The sequence below is a fragment of the Aethalodelphis obliquidens genome, unplaced genomic scaffold, assembly GCF_003676395.1.
Source record: "Aethalodelphis obliquidens isolate GAN/ISIS:26980383/991018 unplaced genomic scaffold, ASM367639v1 scaffold44, whole genome shotgun sequence".
Taxonomy (NCBI): Eukaryota; Metazoa; Chordata; class Mammalia; order Artiodactyla; family Delphinidae; genus Aethalodelphis; species Aethalodelphis obliquidens.
Window position 1 is genome coordinate 14,982,791 of NW_020837988.1, and position 20,946 is coordinate 15,003,736.

Below are 20,946 nucleotides of genomic sequence, written 5' to 3' on the forward strand. Positions count from 1 at the left end.
ATCCATGTTCTCATGGTCCACCTGTACATACTTTTGTTCACTTTGCCAGGGGTCTCCCTACCATTGCCCCCTTGATGTTAAAATGGAACTAGCATGCCCGCAACCTGAGAATCCTATTGTACCTGCGAGGCTAGTCTCCGCATGGCCTCCTCCTGCCGCCTCCGCATTTCTGGAGTTCCTGGGCAGCTTCCACTGGTGATGGATGAGTGGGCTGAAGGTGGCTGTGTGAGTGGCAGCTCTCTGTTGGCATCCATATCTGTATTATAAAGATGAGATGTTTGCATCAGATAATCATAAAACTCTAAAGAAAGACTGGTTAAATCCCATTTGTTCTTTGATCCAGCAATTCTACTCTTAGGGGTATGTACCCAAGAGAATTAAAAACATATGTCCATGCAAAAACTTGTACACAAATGTTCAAAGAAGCAAGATTCATAATAGCCCCAAAACGGAAACAACCCAAATGTCCATCAACTGATGAATGGATAAAAGATGGTACAGCCTCACAGTCGAACATTACTCAATAATAAAAAGAAATGAAATACCAATATATGTTACAACATGGATAACCCTTGAAACGTTACACTCACTCAAAGAAGTCAGTTACAAAAAACCATATAGCATACGATTCTATTTATTTGAAATGCCCAGAATACGGAAATCCATAGGGACAAAAGGCAGATTAGTGGTTACCTAGGGGTAGAGATAGGGATTTAGGGGGGAAATGAAGACTGACTGCTAATGGGCATGGGATTTCTTTTAGGGGGGAATGACAAAGTTCTAAGATTATGGTGATTGCTGCACAACTGAGTGACTACAGTAAAAAGCAGTGAATTGAACCATTTAAATGGGTGAATTATACGGTACGTGAATTGTAGCTTAATAAAGCTGTTTTTTAAAAATTCCATTCGTTCACATTATTTAGGTAACATCTTAACTACTACTAGAAATTATAGACTCTATTTATAAATACAGACCATATTTTAAAAATGGGTACACAATAAGTAGACTGTTATTTGATGGTCAATAACTACTGAAAAGGAGAAGAAATAGGGGAAAATAGTTCTCATTTAACTCCCTACCAGTAGGACTTAATTGAGACTTCTTCCATCCAACTGGCAAAGTAAATTCCCTGGCCACTGCATAGAGTTCTGAATAAACTGTAGGGGGGTAGGTGTGGGAGACGGCAGTGAAAAAGACTGAAGAAATGTGCGCAGTAAAGTTCAGTGACTGTCACTGTATCATGCCTGTTGTTCACTCCCTCTGTCCACCCCATTCCCCCTTATCTGGTTTTGTGGGTAATTAGTGTCTGAGTACCTTCTGTCTTCTAGCTGTTCCCTTTTGGAGAGGCCCTCCTTTTTGTCTGGGTGTTTTTACTTTCCGCTTGGTATTCAGAGAACAGTAGAAATAAAAGTTAATAGGGAGGAGCAGTCAGCGTGCACAGCGAACTGGCAACACAGACTTCTGGAATGAGCAGAGTGGGGAGGGGAGGGGTTACTCACTGAACAGCTATTTGGGGACATGGCAGCTGTTGGCAAATGTCAAATCCAAACAGTAACTACCCTCAGACTTTCAGTGATAGGAAAATACAGTCTTGTAATTAGACCGAACTTCCCTAACTACTGTACTGAGTACACTTGTAGTTAATGTAACAATGCCTGGATTACACAACAGGTCCATTTTCACAAAATGTTTCCGTTCTCTGTACGTGTGTGTTGCGGGGTGGGTGGTGACGGTAGAGATTGATGGGGGAGTTGGGTTTGGGACGGGGTGTAGGTGGACAGCAAGATGACAGGCTAGTGCCTGCCTTGACAGCTTCTCTGTGCCTTCCCAGGGAAATGACAAGGAGGGGGCGGCTGGGGGCTGGGTGTCTGTGGGGGAAGGACAGAGCCAGGCAATGCAGTGCTGCAGGCTCGACTCTCATGTCTTCCACAGCAGCGCTGCTCAGCGTGGAGGAGTGAGGGACAGAAGAAAGAATGACACAGGATGCAGAAACGGAGGTGGGGAGCTCCAATAATCTTCCACCTATTTTCATTACTACTACAACTGCATCACTGACTTAGGGTTGGGAAGGCCAGTGGGATCCCAAATACACCTATCAAAGCTGAATGTAAATTAAACTGTAAAACATTAAGCCAACTCTCTCTCGCTAAGACATCATTCTTATTCACTAATGAAAAAAATTCTGCTACTGCCAGTAACATTTTCAGTGCCGGCTCATAAAGTAACAGATCAATGCCGAAAAACAGCTTGTTCTTTATCAACCACTTATTCTTTTTTTTTTTTCCCTCAAAGAAATATCTTTAAATTGGTTAAGATATATTCAGTTCATATTTGTTTACAGAAATAACAAATATAAAACAGAAACATACAGATCACTGATTTTTTTTTAAAAAAAGTAACATTTTTGAGCGCTAATACTTGAAAAGCTTTAACCAAAACCTCGTAAGGATAATACAAGAAAGACAAAACATTTGTCCTCAAAACTAGAAAATTTAATGAGAGCCAGTTCTAAAACAAACTGAAGTTAGATTTTATTATTAATCATTTGCATAACAGAAAATGAAAATTTTACAGATGTGTGTAGCTACTGGGGTAATTTCAAGAGTTGATTTTGTTTTTCAGAGTTAATATTTAAATACCAGTAAATGACATCAACCACTTATTCTTGACCATTCTTAAGTGGTTCGGTTAAGATGGCAGAGGTGGAATGTAGTTTGGACATCAAAGCGGACAACAAAAATTATTACATCAAATTACGACAAGGCAATGCTGGTTCTGTGTAGTTCTGATAAATATATAACCACATACTCGATCCCCTTTAACACCTTTTCAAGTTTTCTACGTTAACTATCAGGTCAAATCTATAGTCTTGACATGTGGACATTTATCACATGAATGGGGTATTTTTAGAGTTTCTCTGGAGGTAAAAGGCAACGGATGTTAGAGAATAACTTAATGAACTATCTTTAAAGGACCTCTGCTTTGGGGAGCACATGGGCTGTTTTCTATTAACTCCTGCTCTCCCAGGCTTAGAGGGGGCACTTCCAGGCACCTTTGCTTTCAGAGAAAGCAGCTCTTCTTGCCCTTGAGCCATGATTCTACCATCTGTTATCTGCAACAGTGATGGATATATAGAGGAGTCAGAGAGACTATTACCTAGCTGGTTTTCTTTCTGACACACTCAAATAGTTAACCTCTTGGATTACGCAGATAAGAAGTAGTCTGGCGTGATATTTAAGCTAAGCACTCTAACGAAAATACTGGAATAGGTATGGAAAGTTACTTTCAACCATGCAGACATCTTAGAATCACAGAATTTTAGCATAGGAATGAATCTTAAAGATCACCTAATCCCACTGACTTATTTTACAGATGACAAAAACCAAGGTCTAAAGAATTAAAGTAAAATTCTCAAGGTTACAAAGTATAGTAAGTTTGAGCGCTGGAGCCAAACTATGGGCTCTTGACTCCCATGACATTATGCCAATCTACCTCAGATAAACTTAATCCAGAAACTAAGCATGATACTGCTCTTAAGACATGAATTCTTCCATACCAATTCTTACCATACCCTGGCAAATGGGACTCTTGATCCAACAAGTTTTCTTTCTAGACACTAGTTCTTCTACGTGTCAGATATCCATAAGTTTACCAGAGGCAATCTGACTACTTAACAACATGAAACAGGAATTAATTTCAACAGGAAGCCAGGATGTTTGGAGGGTGTCCAGTGAGTTCCTGTTGACTTCCCACAGCACCGTTCTAGACTCTGTAACTACAATACTATGATCCCAAACAAACCATTTCTAGTGGTTGCTGTCTGGAAATCTGTGGTGAGCTAGATTATTGATTTGGACTAGCAGGGCAAGAGTTTCTTTTTGTTTTCTTATAACTAGCAGAAGCCAGGTAGACTGGTTCGATACATATAGTGTGTATAGGAAGAACCCCTATACATTTCTTTTTATCTCCTTTACTCAAGGGAGTTCCATCAATAAGGAGAGGGAGCACAGCAAAATGCATGACACTGGCCTCTGAAACCAGACTGCTTAGGCTCAAATTCTAGTTTCACTATTTACTGGCTACGAAACCTGGGAGGCTTACTTAACCTCTCTGAGCCTTAAACCACTTATCTGTGAAAGGAAGATAACAGGAACTACCTCTCTGAAAGAGATAAGAGGGTTGGATGAATGAATGTTTGTTAAGCTCTTAGAGAGTGCCTGGTACTAAGGACCATATAAGTATTTTAAAAACAAATAAACAGGATCCTGATGGCGATCATTAAGCTGCACCTGCCTGTGATGAAAGAAGCATAAATATATATGAGATCTCAGCATCTTTTCACATAGAAGCAGGAGAAACCCTTCAAGGACACAATGAAGTTCAAGCCCAAGCAGTGCAACACTGACATCGATCGCAAGGAAATGAAGGCCGCAAACAGATTGTGCCGGTGTGAACAGGAAGCCTGCACACAGGCTGAGCAAAAGCTGACAGTGATGGATGCAAACAAGCTCTTATGGGCAATTGCTGTAGTCATCATCCAAAGGACAGACCAGCCAGACAGTCAGGAGGGAAGAGGCATACATTTATTCTGAGAGAAAGGTTTTTTCAGTCACTCTCAGGTGACTGTTGGATATGTGGGTTAAATGTCAACAGAGTATTACATTCTTTCCCTCGACTCTGAGTTAATGGTCCTCACGTGCCAGTCAGGTTTTGCAGATCAGAAAATGAAAGGATATAAGACTTAATACAAAGATGCCGGAAAAAATTTCAGAGCAATGAAGCATGGAGTTATTTAAAAAAAAATTTTTTTAGTGTTTTTTTTTTTTAACATCTTTATTGGAGTATAATTGCTTTACAATGGTGTGTTAGTTTCTGCTTTATAACACGGTGAATCAGCTATACATTTACATATATCCCCATATCTCCTCCCTCTTGTGTCTCCCTCCCACCCTCCCTATCCCACCACATGGAGTTCTTTAAAAAGGGATACATACGTTTCGGGGAGGCATGTGGGCTGTCTGAGGCGATCTGTCTCATCCGTGTTCCGTGGCAGCTGAGGGCCACCAGTCTGGAGACGATGGCGGTTTTGCCGAACCCAATGTTCCCCACGATCACTACTCCTTGGTTCACGCTGGCATTTGAACTCTGAAGTTGAGCATCTATTTCATGGAAAACCCAATCCCGGCCAACAAACACTGACTCTGTAGTGATGCTGGGCACTTCAAAGAGCAGCGGCTTCAGGGAGATATCGGGAGGCCTATAAGGTGCAAAGCGAACTGGAAGGAACAATAAGAGAACACAGAACTTAGGCCAAACCATCAACATTGAAGAAATAAACAAAAAAACCAGTATGGTTTAGGAGACCACTGGGAGTTATAGTATGATGGTATTCTGGGTTATTCAGAAAATAATAAAACTCTGAATTTTGGTTCTACACAGATAAGCAATGGCACATGAGCTAGAGCTATTTGATACTGTAGCTGGCAGAACACAAGCATAGTTAAAACAGTAATAATTTACATTATAGGCAGAAAGTCAGGGTGATATTCAAAATTATTAAGCAATGGAGATGGCCCAGGCACCGGCAATCAGGATGGATGCAAAAGTAACAAAATGCAGGGTTCTGAAGGCCTCCTTCTATGCCTGGGGATAACCTTCAAAATGTTGGATTGTGGGGAGATGTAGGGTTGGAGTTTCTGGGGGAGAGGCTGGGGTGTGGCAGGGAATCGGGACGGCTTACAGCGTCAGTCCTGTAGAAAGCAATGTAAAGAGAACTTGTGTCTTTAAAAATACCAATAAAAACAGTAATTCCTTTAAGTTCACAATGGTAGTTTTTAAAAATCTAGTAAGTATATTAAGGGAAGCAAACCCCTAAAAACTGTGATGGTTTAAAAGGTTTTCAATATGTTAAGCAGTCAAGGAAGCAGAAACCAAATTTTCATTAATGTCTCTGCACCTGTAATGCTTGTATTCACGCCAACTGAAGAAAAAAGATTTCTGGTTTACACACACACGTCTTGGGGACAAATCCCTATTGCTTTTCTCGAGATTTTTTTCTGTGCTTATGTAGTTGTGAGATGTGCTAAGGGCCAACCAAGCATGAGCTCTACTTGCTCTCTAAAAACGCGTAACAGATATAACCTGGTTTCAATGATCAACCTTCTAATTACATGGATGGTAATAACAAGTCCTGCCTGACCTCCCTCATCTGCGTTAAATGCCTTCATAACTCTTTCTTTTTTTTTGGGCCACACCGTGTGGCCTGTGGGATCTTAGTTCCCCGACCAGGGAACGATCCTGGGCCCCCAGCAGTGAAAGCCCGGAATCCTAACCACTGGACCGCCAGGGAATTCCCTTTTTAACTGTTTCAAGAGCAGTTCTACATGTATCTTTTTTTTTCATTTTATTATTTTTTAAAAGTTCATTTTCTGTATCATTTACCTTAGCACAGTACCCTGACACACAGTAGAGCACAGTACCTTGACACACAGTAGATGCTAAATAAATGCTTACTGAAAGAATTAATTAAAAACAAGGTATTACACTCTCACCCCATTTTATATTTTGAAGAATAAAGTCCAGGGGTGGGAAGGGAACGAGGATAGGAGAAAGGGAAATCATAAAGGGGGAAATCAGATCTATTAGTATGGCTTATATTACTCTAGAACATACTTAAACCACTTATACATCATAAATTGGGATCTGGAGATGGCAGCTTACTCGAAAAACACACACAAGCACACTTCATGTAAACACTCATTTAAAACCGTCTGAAAGCCATTAGAATGATAGCTGAGCATTTTCAAAAAGGTAACAATTCCAGGGCTTCCCTGGTGGCGCAGTGGTTGAGAGTCCGCCTGCCGATGCAGGGGACATGGGTTTGTGCCTGCTCCGGGAAGGTCCCATATGCCGCGGAGCGGCTGGGCCCGTGAGCCATGGCCGCTGAGCCTGCGCGTCCGGAGCCTGTGCTCCGCAACGGGAGAGGCCACAACAGTGAGAGGCCCGCGTACCGCAAAAGAAAAAAAAAAAAAAAAAAAAAAAAGGTAACAATTCCAAAAGTAGTAAAAAAAATTAAAGATATAAAGCCAAACTCTAATAATAGAAGCAAACTGTTTCCTATGTAAGTTTTAAAATGTCCCAAATTTTCACTAAAAAAAAAAGGCTGTGGAGATACACCTACATGGTTACTTATAATTTCCTGATTCACATCTCCTTATCAAAACGTACTCTTTTAAAATACACATATAATTACAGAATTAAGTGAAAAATTAGACTTTAACTTGCTAAAAATATTCTTAATTCTAGTGTCTTAGCTAAACAGATTCTATTTTATTTTTCTTAAACATTATTTTATTGAGCCTCACATGCCATAAAATTCACCCTTTTAAAACATACATGGTGATTTTTAGTATATTCACAAAGTTGCAAACATCACTATTTAATTCCGGAACATTTCCATCATTGCCCCCCAAAAAACCACACACCCATTAGCTGTCACTCTCTAGTCCCCGTTTCCCCCAGCCCCTGGCAACCAGAGAATTTCTGTCTTTACAGATTTGCCTATTCGAGACAGTTCACATATATATTATCATATGATATGGGGCCTTTTGTGTCTGGCTTCTTTCATTTAGCATGCTTTTCAGGTTCATCCATGTTGTAGCATGTATCATTACTTCATCCTTTTTACTGCTGAACAATATTCCATTATACGGATATATCACATTTTGTTTATCCCATTTATCAGCTGACAAAATTTGGGTTGTTTCCACTTTTTGCCTATTATGAATCATGCTACTATGAACGTTCATGTACAAGTTTCTTTTCTTCTTTTTCTTTTTTAAAATTAATGACTAAATTTTTAAAACATCTTTATTGGACTATAAGTGCTTTACAGTGATGTGTTAGTTTCTGCTTTATAACAAAGTGAATCAGCTATACATATACATATATCCCCATATCTCCTCCCTCTTGTGTCTCCCTCCCATCCTCTCTATCCCACCCCCCTAGGGGGTCACAAAGCACCGAGCTGATCTCCCTGTGCTATGTGGCTGCTTCCCACTAGCTATGTATTTTACCCTAGGTTCTTCAGAACCTTTTTTTTTTTTTTTAGATTCCATATATATGTGTTACCATACGGTATTTGTTTTTCTCTTATTGACTTACTTCACTCTGTATGACAGACTCTAGGTCCTTCCACCTAACTACAAATAACTCAATTTCGTTTCTTTTTATGGCTGAGTAATATTCCATTGTATATATGTGCCACATCTTCTTTATCCATTCATCTGCTGATGGACACTTAGGTTGCTTCCATGTCCTGGCTATTGTAAATAGAGCTGCAATGAACATTGTGGTACACGACTCTTTTTGAATTATGGTTTTCTCAGGGTATATGCCCAGTAGTGGGATTGCTGGGTCATATGGTAGTTCTATTTTTAGTTTTATAAGGAACCTCCATACTGTTCTCCACAGTGGCTGTATCAATTTACTTTCCCACCAACAGTGCAGGGGGGTTCCCTTTTCTCCACACCCTCTCCAGCATTTATTGTTTGTAGATTTTTTGATGATGGCCATTCTGACTGGTGTGAGGTGATATCTCATGTAGTTTTGATCTGCGTTTCTCTAATGATTAGTGATGTTGAGCATCCTTTCATGTGTTTGTTGGCAGTCTGTATATCTTCTTTGGAGAGATGTCTATTTAGGTCTCCTGCCCATGTGTGGATCGGGTTGTTTGTTTTTTGGATATTGAGCTCATGGGCTGCTTGCATATTTTGGAGATTAATCCTTTGTCAGCTGCTTCATTTGCAAATACGTTCTCCCATTCTGAGGGTTGTCTTTTCGTCTTGTTTATGGTTTCCTTTGCTGTGCAAAAGCTTTTAAGTTTCATTAGCTCCCATTTGTTTATTTTTGTTTTTATTTCCATTTCTCTAGGAGGTGGGTCAAAAAGGATCTTGCTGCGATTTATGTCACAGAGTGTTCTGCCTATGTTTTCCTCTAAGAGTTTTATAGTGTCTGACTTTACATTTAGGTCTTTAGTCCATTCTGAGTTTGTTGTATACAGTGTTAGGGAGTGTTCTAATTTCATTCTTTTACATGTAGCTGTCCAGTTTTCCCAGCATCACTTACTGAAGAGGCTGTCTTTTCTCCATTGTATATTCTTGCCTCCTTTATCAAAGATAAGGTGACCATATGTGTGTGTGTTTATCTCTGGGCTTTCTGTCCTGTTCCATTGATCTATATTTCTGTTTTTGTGCCAGTACCATAGTGTCTTGCTGACTGTAGCTTTGTAGTATAGTCTGAAGTCAGGGAGCCTGATTCCTCCAGTTCTGTTTTTCTTTCTCAAGATTGCTTTGGCTATTCGGGGTCTTTTGTGCTTCCATATAAATTGTGAATTTTTTTGTTCTAGTTCTGTGAAAAATGGCATTGGTACTTTGATAGGAATTGTACTGAATCTGTAGATTGCTTTGGGTAGTATAGTCATTTTCACAGTGTTGATTCTTCCAATCCAAGAACATGGTATATCTCACCATCTGTTTCTATTATCTTTAATTTCTTTCATCAGTATCTTAAAGTTTTCTGCATACACGTCTTTAGTCTCCTTAGGTAGGATTATTCCTAGGTATTTTATTCTTCTTGTTGCAATAGTAAATGGGAGTGTTTCCTTAATTTCTCTTTCAGATCTTTCATCATTAGTGTATAGGAATGCAAGAGATTTCTGTACATTAATTTTGTATCCTGCTACTCTACCAAATTAATTTATTAGCTCTAGTAGTTTTCTGGTACCATCTTTAGGATTCCCTATGTATAGTATCATGTTATCTGCAAACAGTGACAGCTTTACTTCTTCTTTTCCGATTTGGGTTCCTTTAATTTCTTTTATGTCTCTGATTGCTGTGGCTAAAACTTCTAAAACTATGCTGAATAGTAGTGGTGAGAGTGGGCAACCTTGTCTTGTTCCTGATCTTAGTGGAAATGGTTTCAGTTTTTCACCATTGAGGATGATGTTGGCTATGAGTTTGTCATATATGGCCTTTATTATGTTGAGGTAAGTTCCCTATATGCCTACTTTCTGGAGGGTTTTTATCATAAATGGGTGGTGAATTTTGTCGAAAGCTTTTTCTGCATCTATTCAGATGATCATATGGTTTTCATCCTTCTATTTGTTAATATGGTGTATCATATTGATTGATTTGCATATATTCAAGAATCCTTGCATTCCTGGGATAAACCCCATTTGATCATGGTGTATGATCCTTCTAATGTGCTGTTGGATTCTGTTTGCTAATATTTTGTTGAGGATTTTTGCATCTGCGTTCATCAGTGATATTGGCTTGTAGTTTTCTTTTTTTGTGACATCTTTGTCTGGTTTTGGTATCAGGGTGATGGTGGCCTTGTAGAATGAGTTTGGGAGTGTTCCTCCCTCTGCTATATTCTGGAAGAGTTTGAGAAGGATAGGTGTTAGCTATTCTCTAAATGTTTGATAGAATTCGCCTGTGAAGCCATTGGGCTCGGGCTTGGGTTTGCGGAAGATTTTTTTTTTTCTTTTGTGGTACGCGGGCCTCTCACTGTTGTGGCCTCTCCCATTGCAGAGCACAGGCTCCGGATGCGCAGGCTCAGCGGCCATGGCTCACGGGCCCAGCCACTCTGCGGCATGTGGAATCTTCCTGGACCGGGGAATGAACCCGTGTCCCCTGCATCGGCAGGCGGACTCTCAACCACTGCACCACCAGGGAAGCCCTGCCGAAGATTTTTTTTTTTTTTTTGCGGTACGCAGGCCTCTCACTGTTGTGGCCTCTCCCGTTACGGAGCACAGGCTCCGGATGCGCAGACTTGGCGGCCATGGCTCACGGGCCCAGCTGCTCCGCGGAATGTGGGACCTTCCCGGACCAGGGCACGAACCCGTGTCCCCTGCATCGGCAGGCGGACTCTCAACCACTGCGCCACCAGGGAAGCCCCCTGACAAAGATTTTTAATCACAGTTTCAATTTCACTGCTTGTGATTGGTCTGTTTATATTTTCTATTTCTTCCTGGTTCAGTCTCAGAAGGTTGTACTTTTCTAAGAATTTGTCCATTTTTTCCAGGTTGTCCATTTTATTGGCATAGAGTTGCTTGTAGTAATCTCTCATGATCCTTTGTATTTCTGCAGTGGCAGTTGTTAATTCTCCTTTTTCATTTCTAATTCTATTGATCTGAGTCTTTTCCCTTTTTTTCTTGATGAGTCTGGCTAATGGTGTATCAATTATGTTTATCTTCTCAAAGAACCAGCTTTTAGTTTATTGATCTTTGCTATCATTTCCTTCATTTCTTTTTCATTTATTTCTCATCTGATCTTTATGATTTCTTTCCTCCTGCTAACATAGGTTTTTTTGTTGTTGTTGTTCTTCATTCTCTAATTGCTTTAGGTGTAAGGCTAGGTTGTTTATTTGAGATGTTTCTTGAGGTAGGATTGTATTGCTATAAACTTCCTTCCTAGAACTGCTTTTGCTGCATCTCACAGGTTTTGGATCATCGTATTTTTGTTGTCATTTGTCTCTAGGTATTTTTGATTTCCTCTTGGGTTTCTTCAGTGAACTCTTGGTTATTTTGTAGTGCATTGTTTAGCCTCCATGTGTTTGTATTTTTTACAGGTTTTTTTCCCTGCAATTGATATCTAGTCTTACAGTGTTGTGGTCAGAAAAGATACTTGATACAATTTCAATTTCCTGAAAGTTACCAAGGCTTGATTTGTGACCCAAGATATGATCTATCCTGCAGAATGGTCCATGAGCACTTGAGAAGAAAGTGTATTCTGTTGTTTTTGGATGGAGTGTCCTCTAAATGTCAATTACATCCATGTTGTTGAATGTGTCATTTAAAGCTTGTGTTTCCTTATTTAATTTCTTTTTGGATGAAAAAAAAGTGGGGTGTTAAAGTCCCCTATTATGACTGTGCTACTGTCGATTTCCCCTTTCATGGCTGTTAGCATTTTCCTTATGTATTGAGGTGCTCCTATGTTGCGTGCATAAATATTTACAATTGTTATATCTTCTTCTTGGATTGATCCCTTGATCATTATGTGCCCTTCTTTGTCTTTTGTAACAGTCTTTATTTTAAAGTCTATTTTGTCTGATATGAGAATTGCTACTCAAGCTTTCTTTTGATTTCCATTTGTATGGAATATCTTTTTCCATCCCCTCACTTTCAGTCTGTATGTGCCACTAGGTCTGAAGTGGGTCTCCTGTAGAAAACATATATATGGGTCTTGTTTTTGTATCCATTCAGCCAGTCTATGTCTTTTGGTTGAAGCATTTAATCCATTTACATTTAAGGTAATTATTGGTATGTTTGTTCCTATTACCATTTTCTTAATTGTTTTGGGTTTGTTATTGTAGGTCTTTTCCTTCTCTTGTGTTTCCTGCCTAGAGAAGTTCCTTTAGCATTTGTTGTAAAGCTGGTTTGGTGGTGCTGAAATCTCTTAGTTTTTGCTTGTCTGTAAAGGTTTTAATTTCTCCGTTGAATCTGAACAAGATCCTTGTTGGGTAGAGTAATCTTGGTTGTAGGTTTTCCCTTTCATGACTTTAAATATGTCCTGCCACTCCCTCCTGGCTTGCAGAGTTTCTGCTTAAAGATCAGCTGTTAACCTTATGGGGATTCCCTTGTATGTTATTTGTTGCTTTTCCCTTGCTGCTTTTAATATTTTTCTTTGTATTTAATTTTTGATAGTTTGATTAGTATGTGTCTTGGCACGTTTCTCCTTGGATTTATCCTGTATGGGACTCTCTGCACTTCCTGGACTTGATTGTCTATTTCCTTTCCCATATTAGGGAAGTTTTCAACTATAATCTCTTCAAGTATTTTCTCAGTCCCTCTGGGACCCTATAATTTGAATGTTGGTGTGTTTAATGTTGTCCCAGAGGCCTCTGAGGCTGTCCTTAATTCTTTTCATTCTTTTTTCTTTATTCTGCTCTGCAGTAGTTATTTCCACTATTTTATCTTCCAGGTCACTATCTGTTCCTCTGCCTCAGTTGTTCTATTGATTCCTTCTAGAGAATTTTAAATTCCATTTATTGTGTTGTTCATCATTGTTTGTTTGCTCTTTAGTTCTTCTAGGTCCTTGTTAAACGTTTCTTGTACTTTCTCCATTCTATTTCCAAGATTTTGGATCATCTTTACTATCATTAATCTGAATTCGTTTTCTGGTAGACTGCCTATTTCTTTTGTTTGATTTGCTGGGTTTTTACCTTTCTCCTTCATCTGCTGTGTGTTTCTCTGTCTTCTCATTTTGCTTAACTTACTGCATTTGGGGTCTCCTTTTCACAGGCTGCAGGTTCGTAGTTCCTGTTGTTTTTGATGTCTGCCCCCAGTGGGTAAGGTTGGTTCAGTGGGTTGTGTAGGTTTCCTGGTGGAGGGGACTAGTGCCTGTGTTATGGTGGATGAGGCTGGATCTTGTCTTTCTGGTGGGCAGGACCACATCTGGTGGTGTGTTTTGGGGTATCTGTGAACTTACTATGATTTTAGGCAGCCTCTCTGCTAATGGGTGGGGTTGTGTTCCCGTCTTGCTAGTTGTTTGGCATAGGGTGTCCAGTACTGTAGCTTGCTGGTCGTTGTGTGGAGCTGGGTCTTAGCATTGAGATCAAGATCTCTGGGAGAGCTCTTGCCAATTGATATTATGAGGGGCCAGGAGGTCTCTGGTGGACCAATGCCCTGAACTCGGCTTTCCAACCTCAGAGGCTCAGGTCCGACACGCGGCCGGAGTACCAAGACCCAGTCAGTCACATGGCTTTTGGGAAGTCTGAGGTGTTCTGCCAGCGTTCAGTAGGTGTTCTGTAAGTGTTGTTCCACATGTAGATGTATTTTTGATATATCTGTGGGGAGGAAGGTGATCTCCATGTCTTACTCCTCCGCCATCTTGAAGGTCCTCCCATGTACAAGTTTTTATGTACAGATGTTTTTAGTTCTCTTGGGTATATGTCTATGAGAGGTATTGCTGGGTCATATGGAAACTCTATGTTTCAGCTTTTTGAGAAACTGCCAAACTGTTCTATTTTACTTTTGTTTTTTTACATGGAAGTAATACATACTCACTACAGAAAATTTAGGAACAGCCGATAAACAAAATAATAATTTTACTCCCATTGGCTAGAGAGAAACACAATTCACTTTAAAAACAATTTATTTAGTTAAAATAAATTATTTTAATTAATTTATTTTATTTTATTTATTTAATTTTTGGCTGCATTGGGTCTTCATTGCTGCATGTGGGCTTTCTCTGGTTGTGGCGAGCGGGGGCTACTCTTCACTGTGGTGCGCAGGCTTCTCATTGTGGTGGCTTCTCTTGTCGGGAGCACGAGCTCTATGCGTGTGGGCTTCAGTAATCATGGCACATGGGCTCAGCAGTTGTGGTGCATGGGCTCAGTAGCTGTGGCTCGTGGGCTCTAGAGCGCAGGCTCAGTAGTTTTGATGCACAGGCTTTTTTGCTCTGCGGCATGTAGGATCTTCCTGGACCAGGGCTCAAACCTGTGTCTCCTGAATTGGCAGGCGGACTCTTAACTACTGCGCCACCATGGAAGCCCCGCACAATTCACTTTTTTTTTCCCCGAGTTTTGTCTGTATTATATATACTTATTTTTAAGACAAAAATCATACTATAGGTACTGTTTCATAATCTGCTTTTCTTGCTTTGCTTAGCAATTCTAGAGTTCTGAAAAACTCTAGAGTTTTGTCAGACTTGCTTCAGTGGAGGGACTGATTCTTGGAGCTCCTTACTCCATTTTCCATAATGCCACTTGATAGTAGGGGGCTGCTAACCATGCAGGGGGGTTCCTGGGTATCTGAGTGCCCTTCGTGGGCAGACACTCAGACAGACATGCTGAGCTCTGGCTGAGCAGTCACAGGACTCACAGCGAGGAAGGAGAAAACAGATCAATTGGTTTGAGATAAGTGTAATTAGGCCTAGAGAGATCTAAGGTCACACAGCTGGTTTCAGAACTAGAATCAAAACCTAGTTTTGACTCCAAAATTCAGTTTTTTTTCTATTATTTTATGTTGCTGCTCTATAGGATGTCACTATTAAGTCTGAAATCTGGTCATGAGTTATACTACTGATGACCAGAATTGAGTAGACTTTAGCTGACTGGCTAGGCTAGCTTCTTTCTCCTTCACCTCTCCTGTGCTCCCCTTTAGGAATTGCATGCTTGACCTTCCAGAGAGAGAAGAGCTTCTGAGACACTCAGTTGCTTTCTAAACTAACAGACCTATCTCTTCAGGTCCAAGATTACTTAACATTTTGCATCAAAAGGGGGTTTCATGAATATGACCGGTGCCAATTTATAACATGGGATAAGTAAAGATTCAACTTAAATGCTGAAGTTTTTGAGAAAAACTCTATTAAGATAACTTGTTCTCATGTTGATGTAATCTCTCATCATATTTTATTCTACTGAGAAAAGCTTTGACATTTTAAAAAGTTATTTTAAAATTTTTCTAAAAATGTAATCAATTTACAAAAGCCTCAAGGGAAGAACAGACAAAATTAGCCCAGCACCATATGGTAAAACAACTGTAGACACCAAGAACAGCCTAGAAACAATTTCTGTACCTCAGAATCTAATGCTTTTGTCAGATCAATATGATAAAAGAAAGCCATACCTCCTATGCACCAACAATAAGTTTAGGGCATACGAACAAGAGGGCACTTTGGCCTGCACTGTGAAACACGGAGGTAATGAATACCCTCTGTGGAGTTCATATTCCTAAATAAATGCTTCTTTGTTTAGGATATCCACTGGCTTCCAAGAGATTTTCTAAGGCAGAAACCACTGAAATAATCCAGTGAGAAATGACCACTGCAACTATAGCTGAGCCAAGGGATAAAAGATGAACTAATCCATATATTTAGTAACAGATGTGGTCTTCTTACCCCTGGCACCCAAGAAGTGGCAGTCCCAGGGTGGCAACAGAACGGGAACACCATCCCATCCTTCTCAACATATTCCAAAGTATACTGACATCTGGAATTTACTTTGAAATTTGTAAAAAATGATGCGTGGTTAAAGAGATGGACAGATAGATAGATATGTGATAAAAATAATAAAATATTAATGATATAATCAAGGCAAGTAAACGAGGGTTTACTGTAAAATTGTCCTTTTTTGGGGTATATCCGAAAATTTTCCTAATAAAATGTTGAAGAAAAATACACAAAGAGGAAAAACATTCCAACTGGGTATACAAATAAGACAAGCTTTGGAAGGCAGTTTTTTAAAGAAATTTAATAACCACTCAAGACTCAGATCTGTGTGTGCATCTCTTCAATGCAAATTAGGCTTGTGACAGACAAATGAATGCTCTCTAGGAAACAGTCTCTGTGAGACCATCAATACAAATAATTATATATCTAGGCTTATAGAGAAAACTGACCTTTCTTTAACTATGGCAAAGAGTAAACATTTAAAAAACAAACAAAAGTGCATTAAGGCTAACAGACCAGCTCGTCCAAATGCAAATACAAACAGCTGCAGCAAGAGGAAAAGGGGAAGGGGAAGTGGGGGCAAAAGAGCTCTAAATGGATTTAGACTAAAGCTTATTTACTCATGGAAAACAACTATGAATCATCTTAAAAGAAGTCAGTCACAGGACTGGCAGAAGAAAGGGTGTATGTAATACAGACAAAGGTCTCGTGCAAACAGGAGCAGAGCTGTATTTCCTCACATTCTTCCATTATGGCTGCACAGCCTAGCCTGGAAGTACCTCTGTTCCTCAGAACAAAAGATAATTTCAGGCTTATTCTTAGGGTTCAGGCCATGTATGCTATTCCCTACACGGAGCAGAGGATAAAAACATGTTCTTCAGACAAAACCTGGTATCACTTTAGTGCCAAACGTAAGTCAAAAAACATGCTTATTTTTTTCTCAAGTATATTTATTAAACCAAGGCAGGGCTCATTTGTCTACTGAGTTTCTAGAAGACTCATTATTCCATTTACAAGAGTCAAATCTCTTTAGGATCTGTTCCTTATTTATGGCACTAAGGAATAGGACTACAATTGGCAGGTACTCCTACCCCAGGAAATGAGTTTTGGAAGAATGTAAAGCAATTTGAAGCAGGTCCTAGAAAACAATCTAAAGATAATAGCTTGAGAAATGTTCATTCCAGATAACTTCTGTTTGAAAAAAAAAAAAAGATTAAATAAAGCAGAGTCACTTTTTGGGTGAGCAGGGAAACATAGAGAGCAGGGTGGGTAGAACTGTGGACTCAGAGCCAGGATGCTTCAGCTTGTATCCAGTCTCTGTTACTTATGGGCTGTGCGACCTTAGGATAGTGACTTATGTTCTTGGTATCTCAGTTCTCCTTATCTTTAAAACAGGGATAACCATGACATGTGAGGATTAAAATGAATTAATACATGTAGTGTGCCTAGGACAGAGTCTGCTGGTTAACTCTGGTAGCTGCTACTACTATCCACATGATCAAGCCAAAAGAGAATCCAGTGTAACCTAATCACCTCCCTCCCACACACATTTATTTAAAACAAACATAATGAAAAGGATATTGAGAACATACTGGCTCTCTTGGAGCCCTCATCCCTTTGAGTTTCTGACTTATGTCCCTTCTCCCTTTCTCCCCCACCCCCCTGCAACATTTTGAAAGGGCCATGCTTGCCATCTTCACTTCCACAGCAGTAACTCATCCTAGCCTGGCTTCCTCCCATGTTACTCTGTTGAAATTGTTTTAGGTAATAACACTAAAGACTTTCTAAATTTTAAGTTCAATGAATTATTTTCAGTCTTTATACTTAACCATGATTTAGTATTTAACACTTCTAATAAATCCCCACTTTTTGAAATACATTCTGTTCTTGGGCTTTACATAATAATACTTTCTTCTAGTTCTTTTTTTGGTCCTCTCTTCCTGATATATCTTTAATGATTCCTCCTCTTCTGCCCATCCCTAAAATATTGCCAATCTTAGGTTCTATATTTTATTATTTTTTTCTTCTTCATGATCTCCCTGGGTAATCTCAAAGGAACAGACTGATGGCTTTTATAACCATCTGAGTGGTGATGGTTTACATATCTGTTCCAGATCCCATTCCTAAACTCCTGTATAGCATTTCCAGCAATTTACAAGAGTTATCTACGTGGATTTCCAATAGATATCTCAAACTTAAAATGTTCAGAACTGAAGTTATTTTCTCACTCACCTTAACCTATTCTTTATTTTCCATTCATTATCTCAGTTAATGAAATATCACCATCTGCCTGGTCTCCCAAGACAGTAACTTGGGACTCACCAGGATTTCTTCCTTCTTGACCTTTACATCTAATTTGTCACAGGTCCTATCAATTATTCTTGAGGAATATCTCCCAGATATAATTTCTGTTTTCTTTTCCCATTCCACTGTTGCTCATAATGATATAATCTTTGGAGGTGTTGCCAGATTACTCTAAGCCTCAGTTTTGTTATCTGTAAAATGAGGATAATAAGAACATCTATCTCATAAGGCTAAACAAGAAAATGTACATTAAGTTCGTAGTTCAGAACCTAGTTAATCCTCAATGAATGACAGCCATATAGTTCAGATTCTCAACATCTCTTGCTTTTTACCATGTACTTAAACAAGCTTTTAATGAATAACTTTGCATTCCACACAGCCCTCCTGTATACAGTCATCAATGATATGTATCTGATATAATCATTTCAGCCCCTACACTTCTACCCTCATATCTCATCAACTTACCCTACCACAATCACCCAACCTAGTAAGTCCTTATTAACTAGGACAGTTCTTGTCACAGGGTATGTACATTTAATAACATTTAATAAATGAATTAGTGAATGAAAACAGTGAATATGAATTTTCCATTCTTAACTGCAGGGAAATGTTTATAGACTTGGCTTTGGTAGGACAGCAGGGCTACAGGAAGACAGTTATAGGATGCAAACCAAAGTCTTTGAAAATCACTTGAACCATATTATAATAAAAAGAAATGAATCATTTGTTTGACACCTTTCAAGGATAAATTCCTGTTTAAAGGCTTCTGTCATAAACAAGAGGGCCATTAAGTAACAAGACATTCAGGGAAGAAAAACTGTTATTTTTGAAGCTCTGTACACATCACAGGCAAGGCCTGGATGCTGGCCAAGACACAAACAATCATATTCTTACAGGAAGCTGGGGGAAGGGAGAAAATGTGCCTTAGAGCTACTGTCCAGAGAGGACAGGATATATTTTTTTAAAGACTAGTTTTCCTTTCTTTTAGAAAAGTTACTGAGAAGGCTGAAGTCACACATATCCACTTAGTAACTAAAGTCTTGCTAATGTGACATGTGGGATTTATTCTGTGCAAATAATAACCATATTTTTCTTCATCATTATAAGTAAATATGTATTTTAGCTTACAGAAAACCCAATTCTAACTCTCAAGCCAGTCATTTTCTAAGGAGAGATGGGTTGATGCTCTGGTTCATTTCATCTATAATTTTCTTTTTAAAAATCTGACATGAATTTCCACTTCTGGCGAAGGAGAAACAAGGACTAGATTTGCCCTCCCCCCTAAAACAACTCCAGAACAAACATGTAAAGCTCTAGACAAAGTATATGAAATGACGGTTTTCAAGACACTAGACACAGGCAATGAAAAATAGTAATCCCTGAGCGATGAAAAACAAATGAGGTAAACCCTATGCCCACTCACAACATTGAGAAAATTTTCAGACCACTATGGAGGGAGAGAGAGCCCAGTCAGATTCTGGCAGACTCCCTTAGTTGAGTAGACTGAGCTGAGAATCCAGGGAGACCAAGGCAGCCACTGTTCAAAGAACAGAGTACTGGAAAGGAGAGAGCTGTACAGAAATAATTCTGGAGACCTGTGGGGAGTAACCCTTGAGTAATCAGCAGGATAGTGATTAGCACAAGTATGAGGATTGGAGACAAGAGTATCTGCAGCTTACACTGGGCCAGGAATAGTGCCTGCTCCTACCAGCCAGAATGGAAAAGCTCACAATGCACAGGACATTGGATAAATCCAGGAAGACCTTGACTCAGTCGTATAGAATAATGAGACCTGTAAATATTGTTCTGGTTCTACTCAACAAATTTTAAAGGCAAGACCCAAAATTGATCATACTGTTTCCAAATAAGTAAGTCACATTCCAGAAAAAAGCTGAAGAATATTTATAGGAATACAAAAATATCCAACACCCGATAAGGTAAAACTCCCAATGTCTGGCATCCAAATGAAGATTGTCAGGCAAGCAGAAAGAAGCAGGAAAATATGAGCCCTAAGTAGGAGAAAAACCAATCAACTGAAACTGACCCAGAACTGACCCAGATGTTAGAATTAGCAGAGAAAAGTATTAAAACCACGACTATATTCTATCTGTTCAAAAGGGACATGGAAGATACAAAAGACCCACATTGTGCTTCTACAGAAAAAAACATCAGAAATGAAAAATACACTAGATGGGATTTGGGACAAATCTGACATTACAAAAGAAAAGATGAGTAACCTTGAAGACACAGTAATAAAAACAATGCAAGGGCTTCCCTGGTGGCGCAGTGGTTGAGAGTCCACCTGCCGATGCAGGGGACGCGGGTTTGTGCCCCGGTCCGGGAGGATCCCACATGCTGCGGAGCGGCTGGGCCCTTGAGCCATGGCCGCTGAGCCTGCGCGTCCGGAGCCTGTGCTCCGCAATGGGAAAGGCCCCAACAGTGAGAGGCCCACGTACCGCAAAAAAAAAACCCACAAAAAAACAATGCAAAATGAAATACACAGAGAAAAAAGAGATAAACATAAAAAAACTATTAAAAAAAATAAAAAGAGCATCTGTGAACTGTGGGACAACTCCAAGTGGTTAAGTATAGGTGTAACTGGAGTCCTTAAAGGTGGAGGACAAAAAAACATATTTAAGTAAATAATGGCTATGAAATTTCCAAATATGACAAAAACTATAAACTTACT

At 39.5% G+C, this 20,946-nt stretch overlaps 1 protein-coding gene across 9 annotated transcripts in view; it reads right to left on the reverse strand.

The window, feature by feature from the left end:
• Positions 1 to 20,946, reverse strand: part of TANC2 (tetratricopeptide repeat, ankyrin repeat and coiled-coil containing 2) — a 358,600-nt gene that overhangs the window by 91,384 nt on the left and 246,270 nt on the right. For all 9 annotated transcript variants that reach the window (XM_027081267.1, XM_027081266.1, XM_027081261.1 and 6 more), the window contains 2 exons: positions 4,998 to 5,279; positions 123 to 256 (listed from right to left, as the gene is read on the reverse strand). In XM_027081267.1, the coding sequence (XP_026937068.1) occupies positions 123 to 256; positions 4,998 to 5,279 (416 nt within the window). The remainder of the gene's footprint in view (positions 1 to 122; positions 257 to 4,997; positions 5,280 to 20,946) is intronic.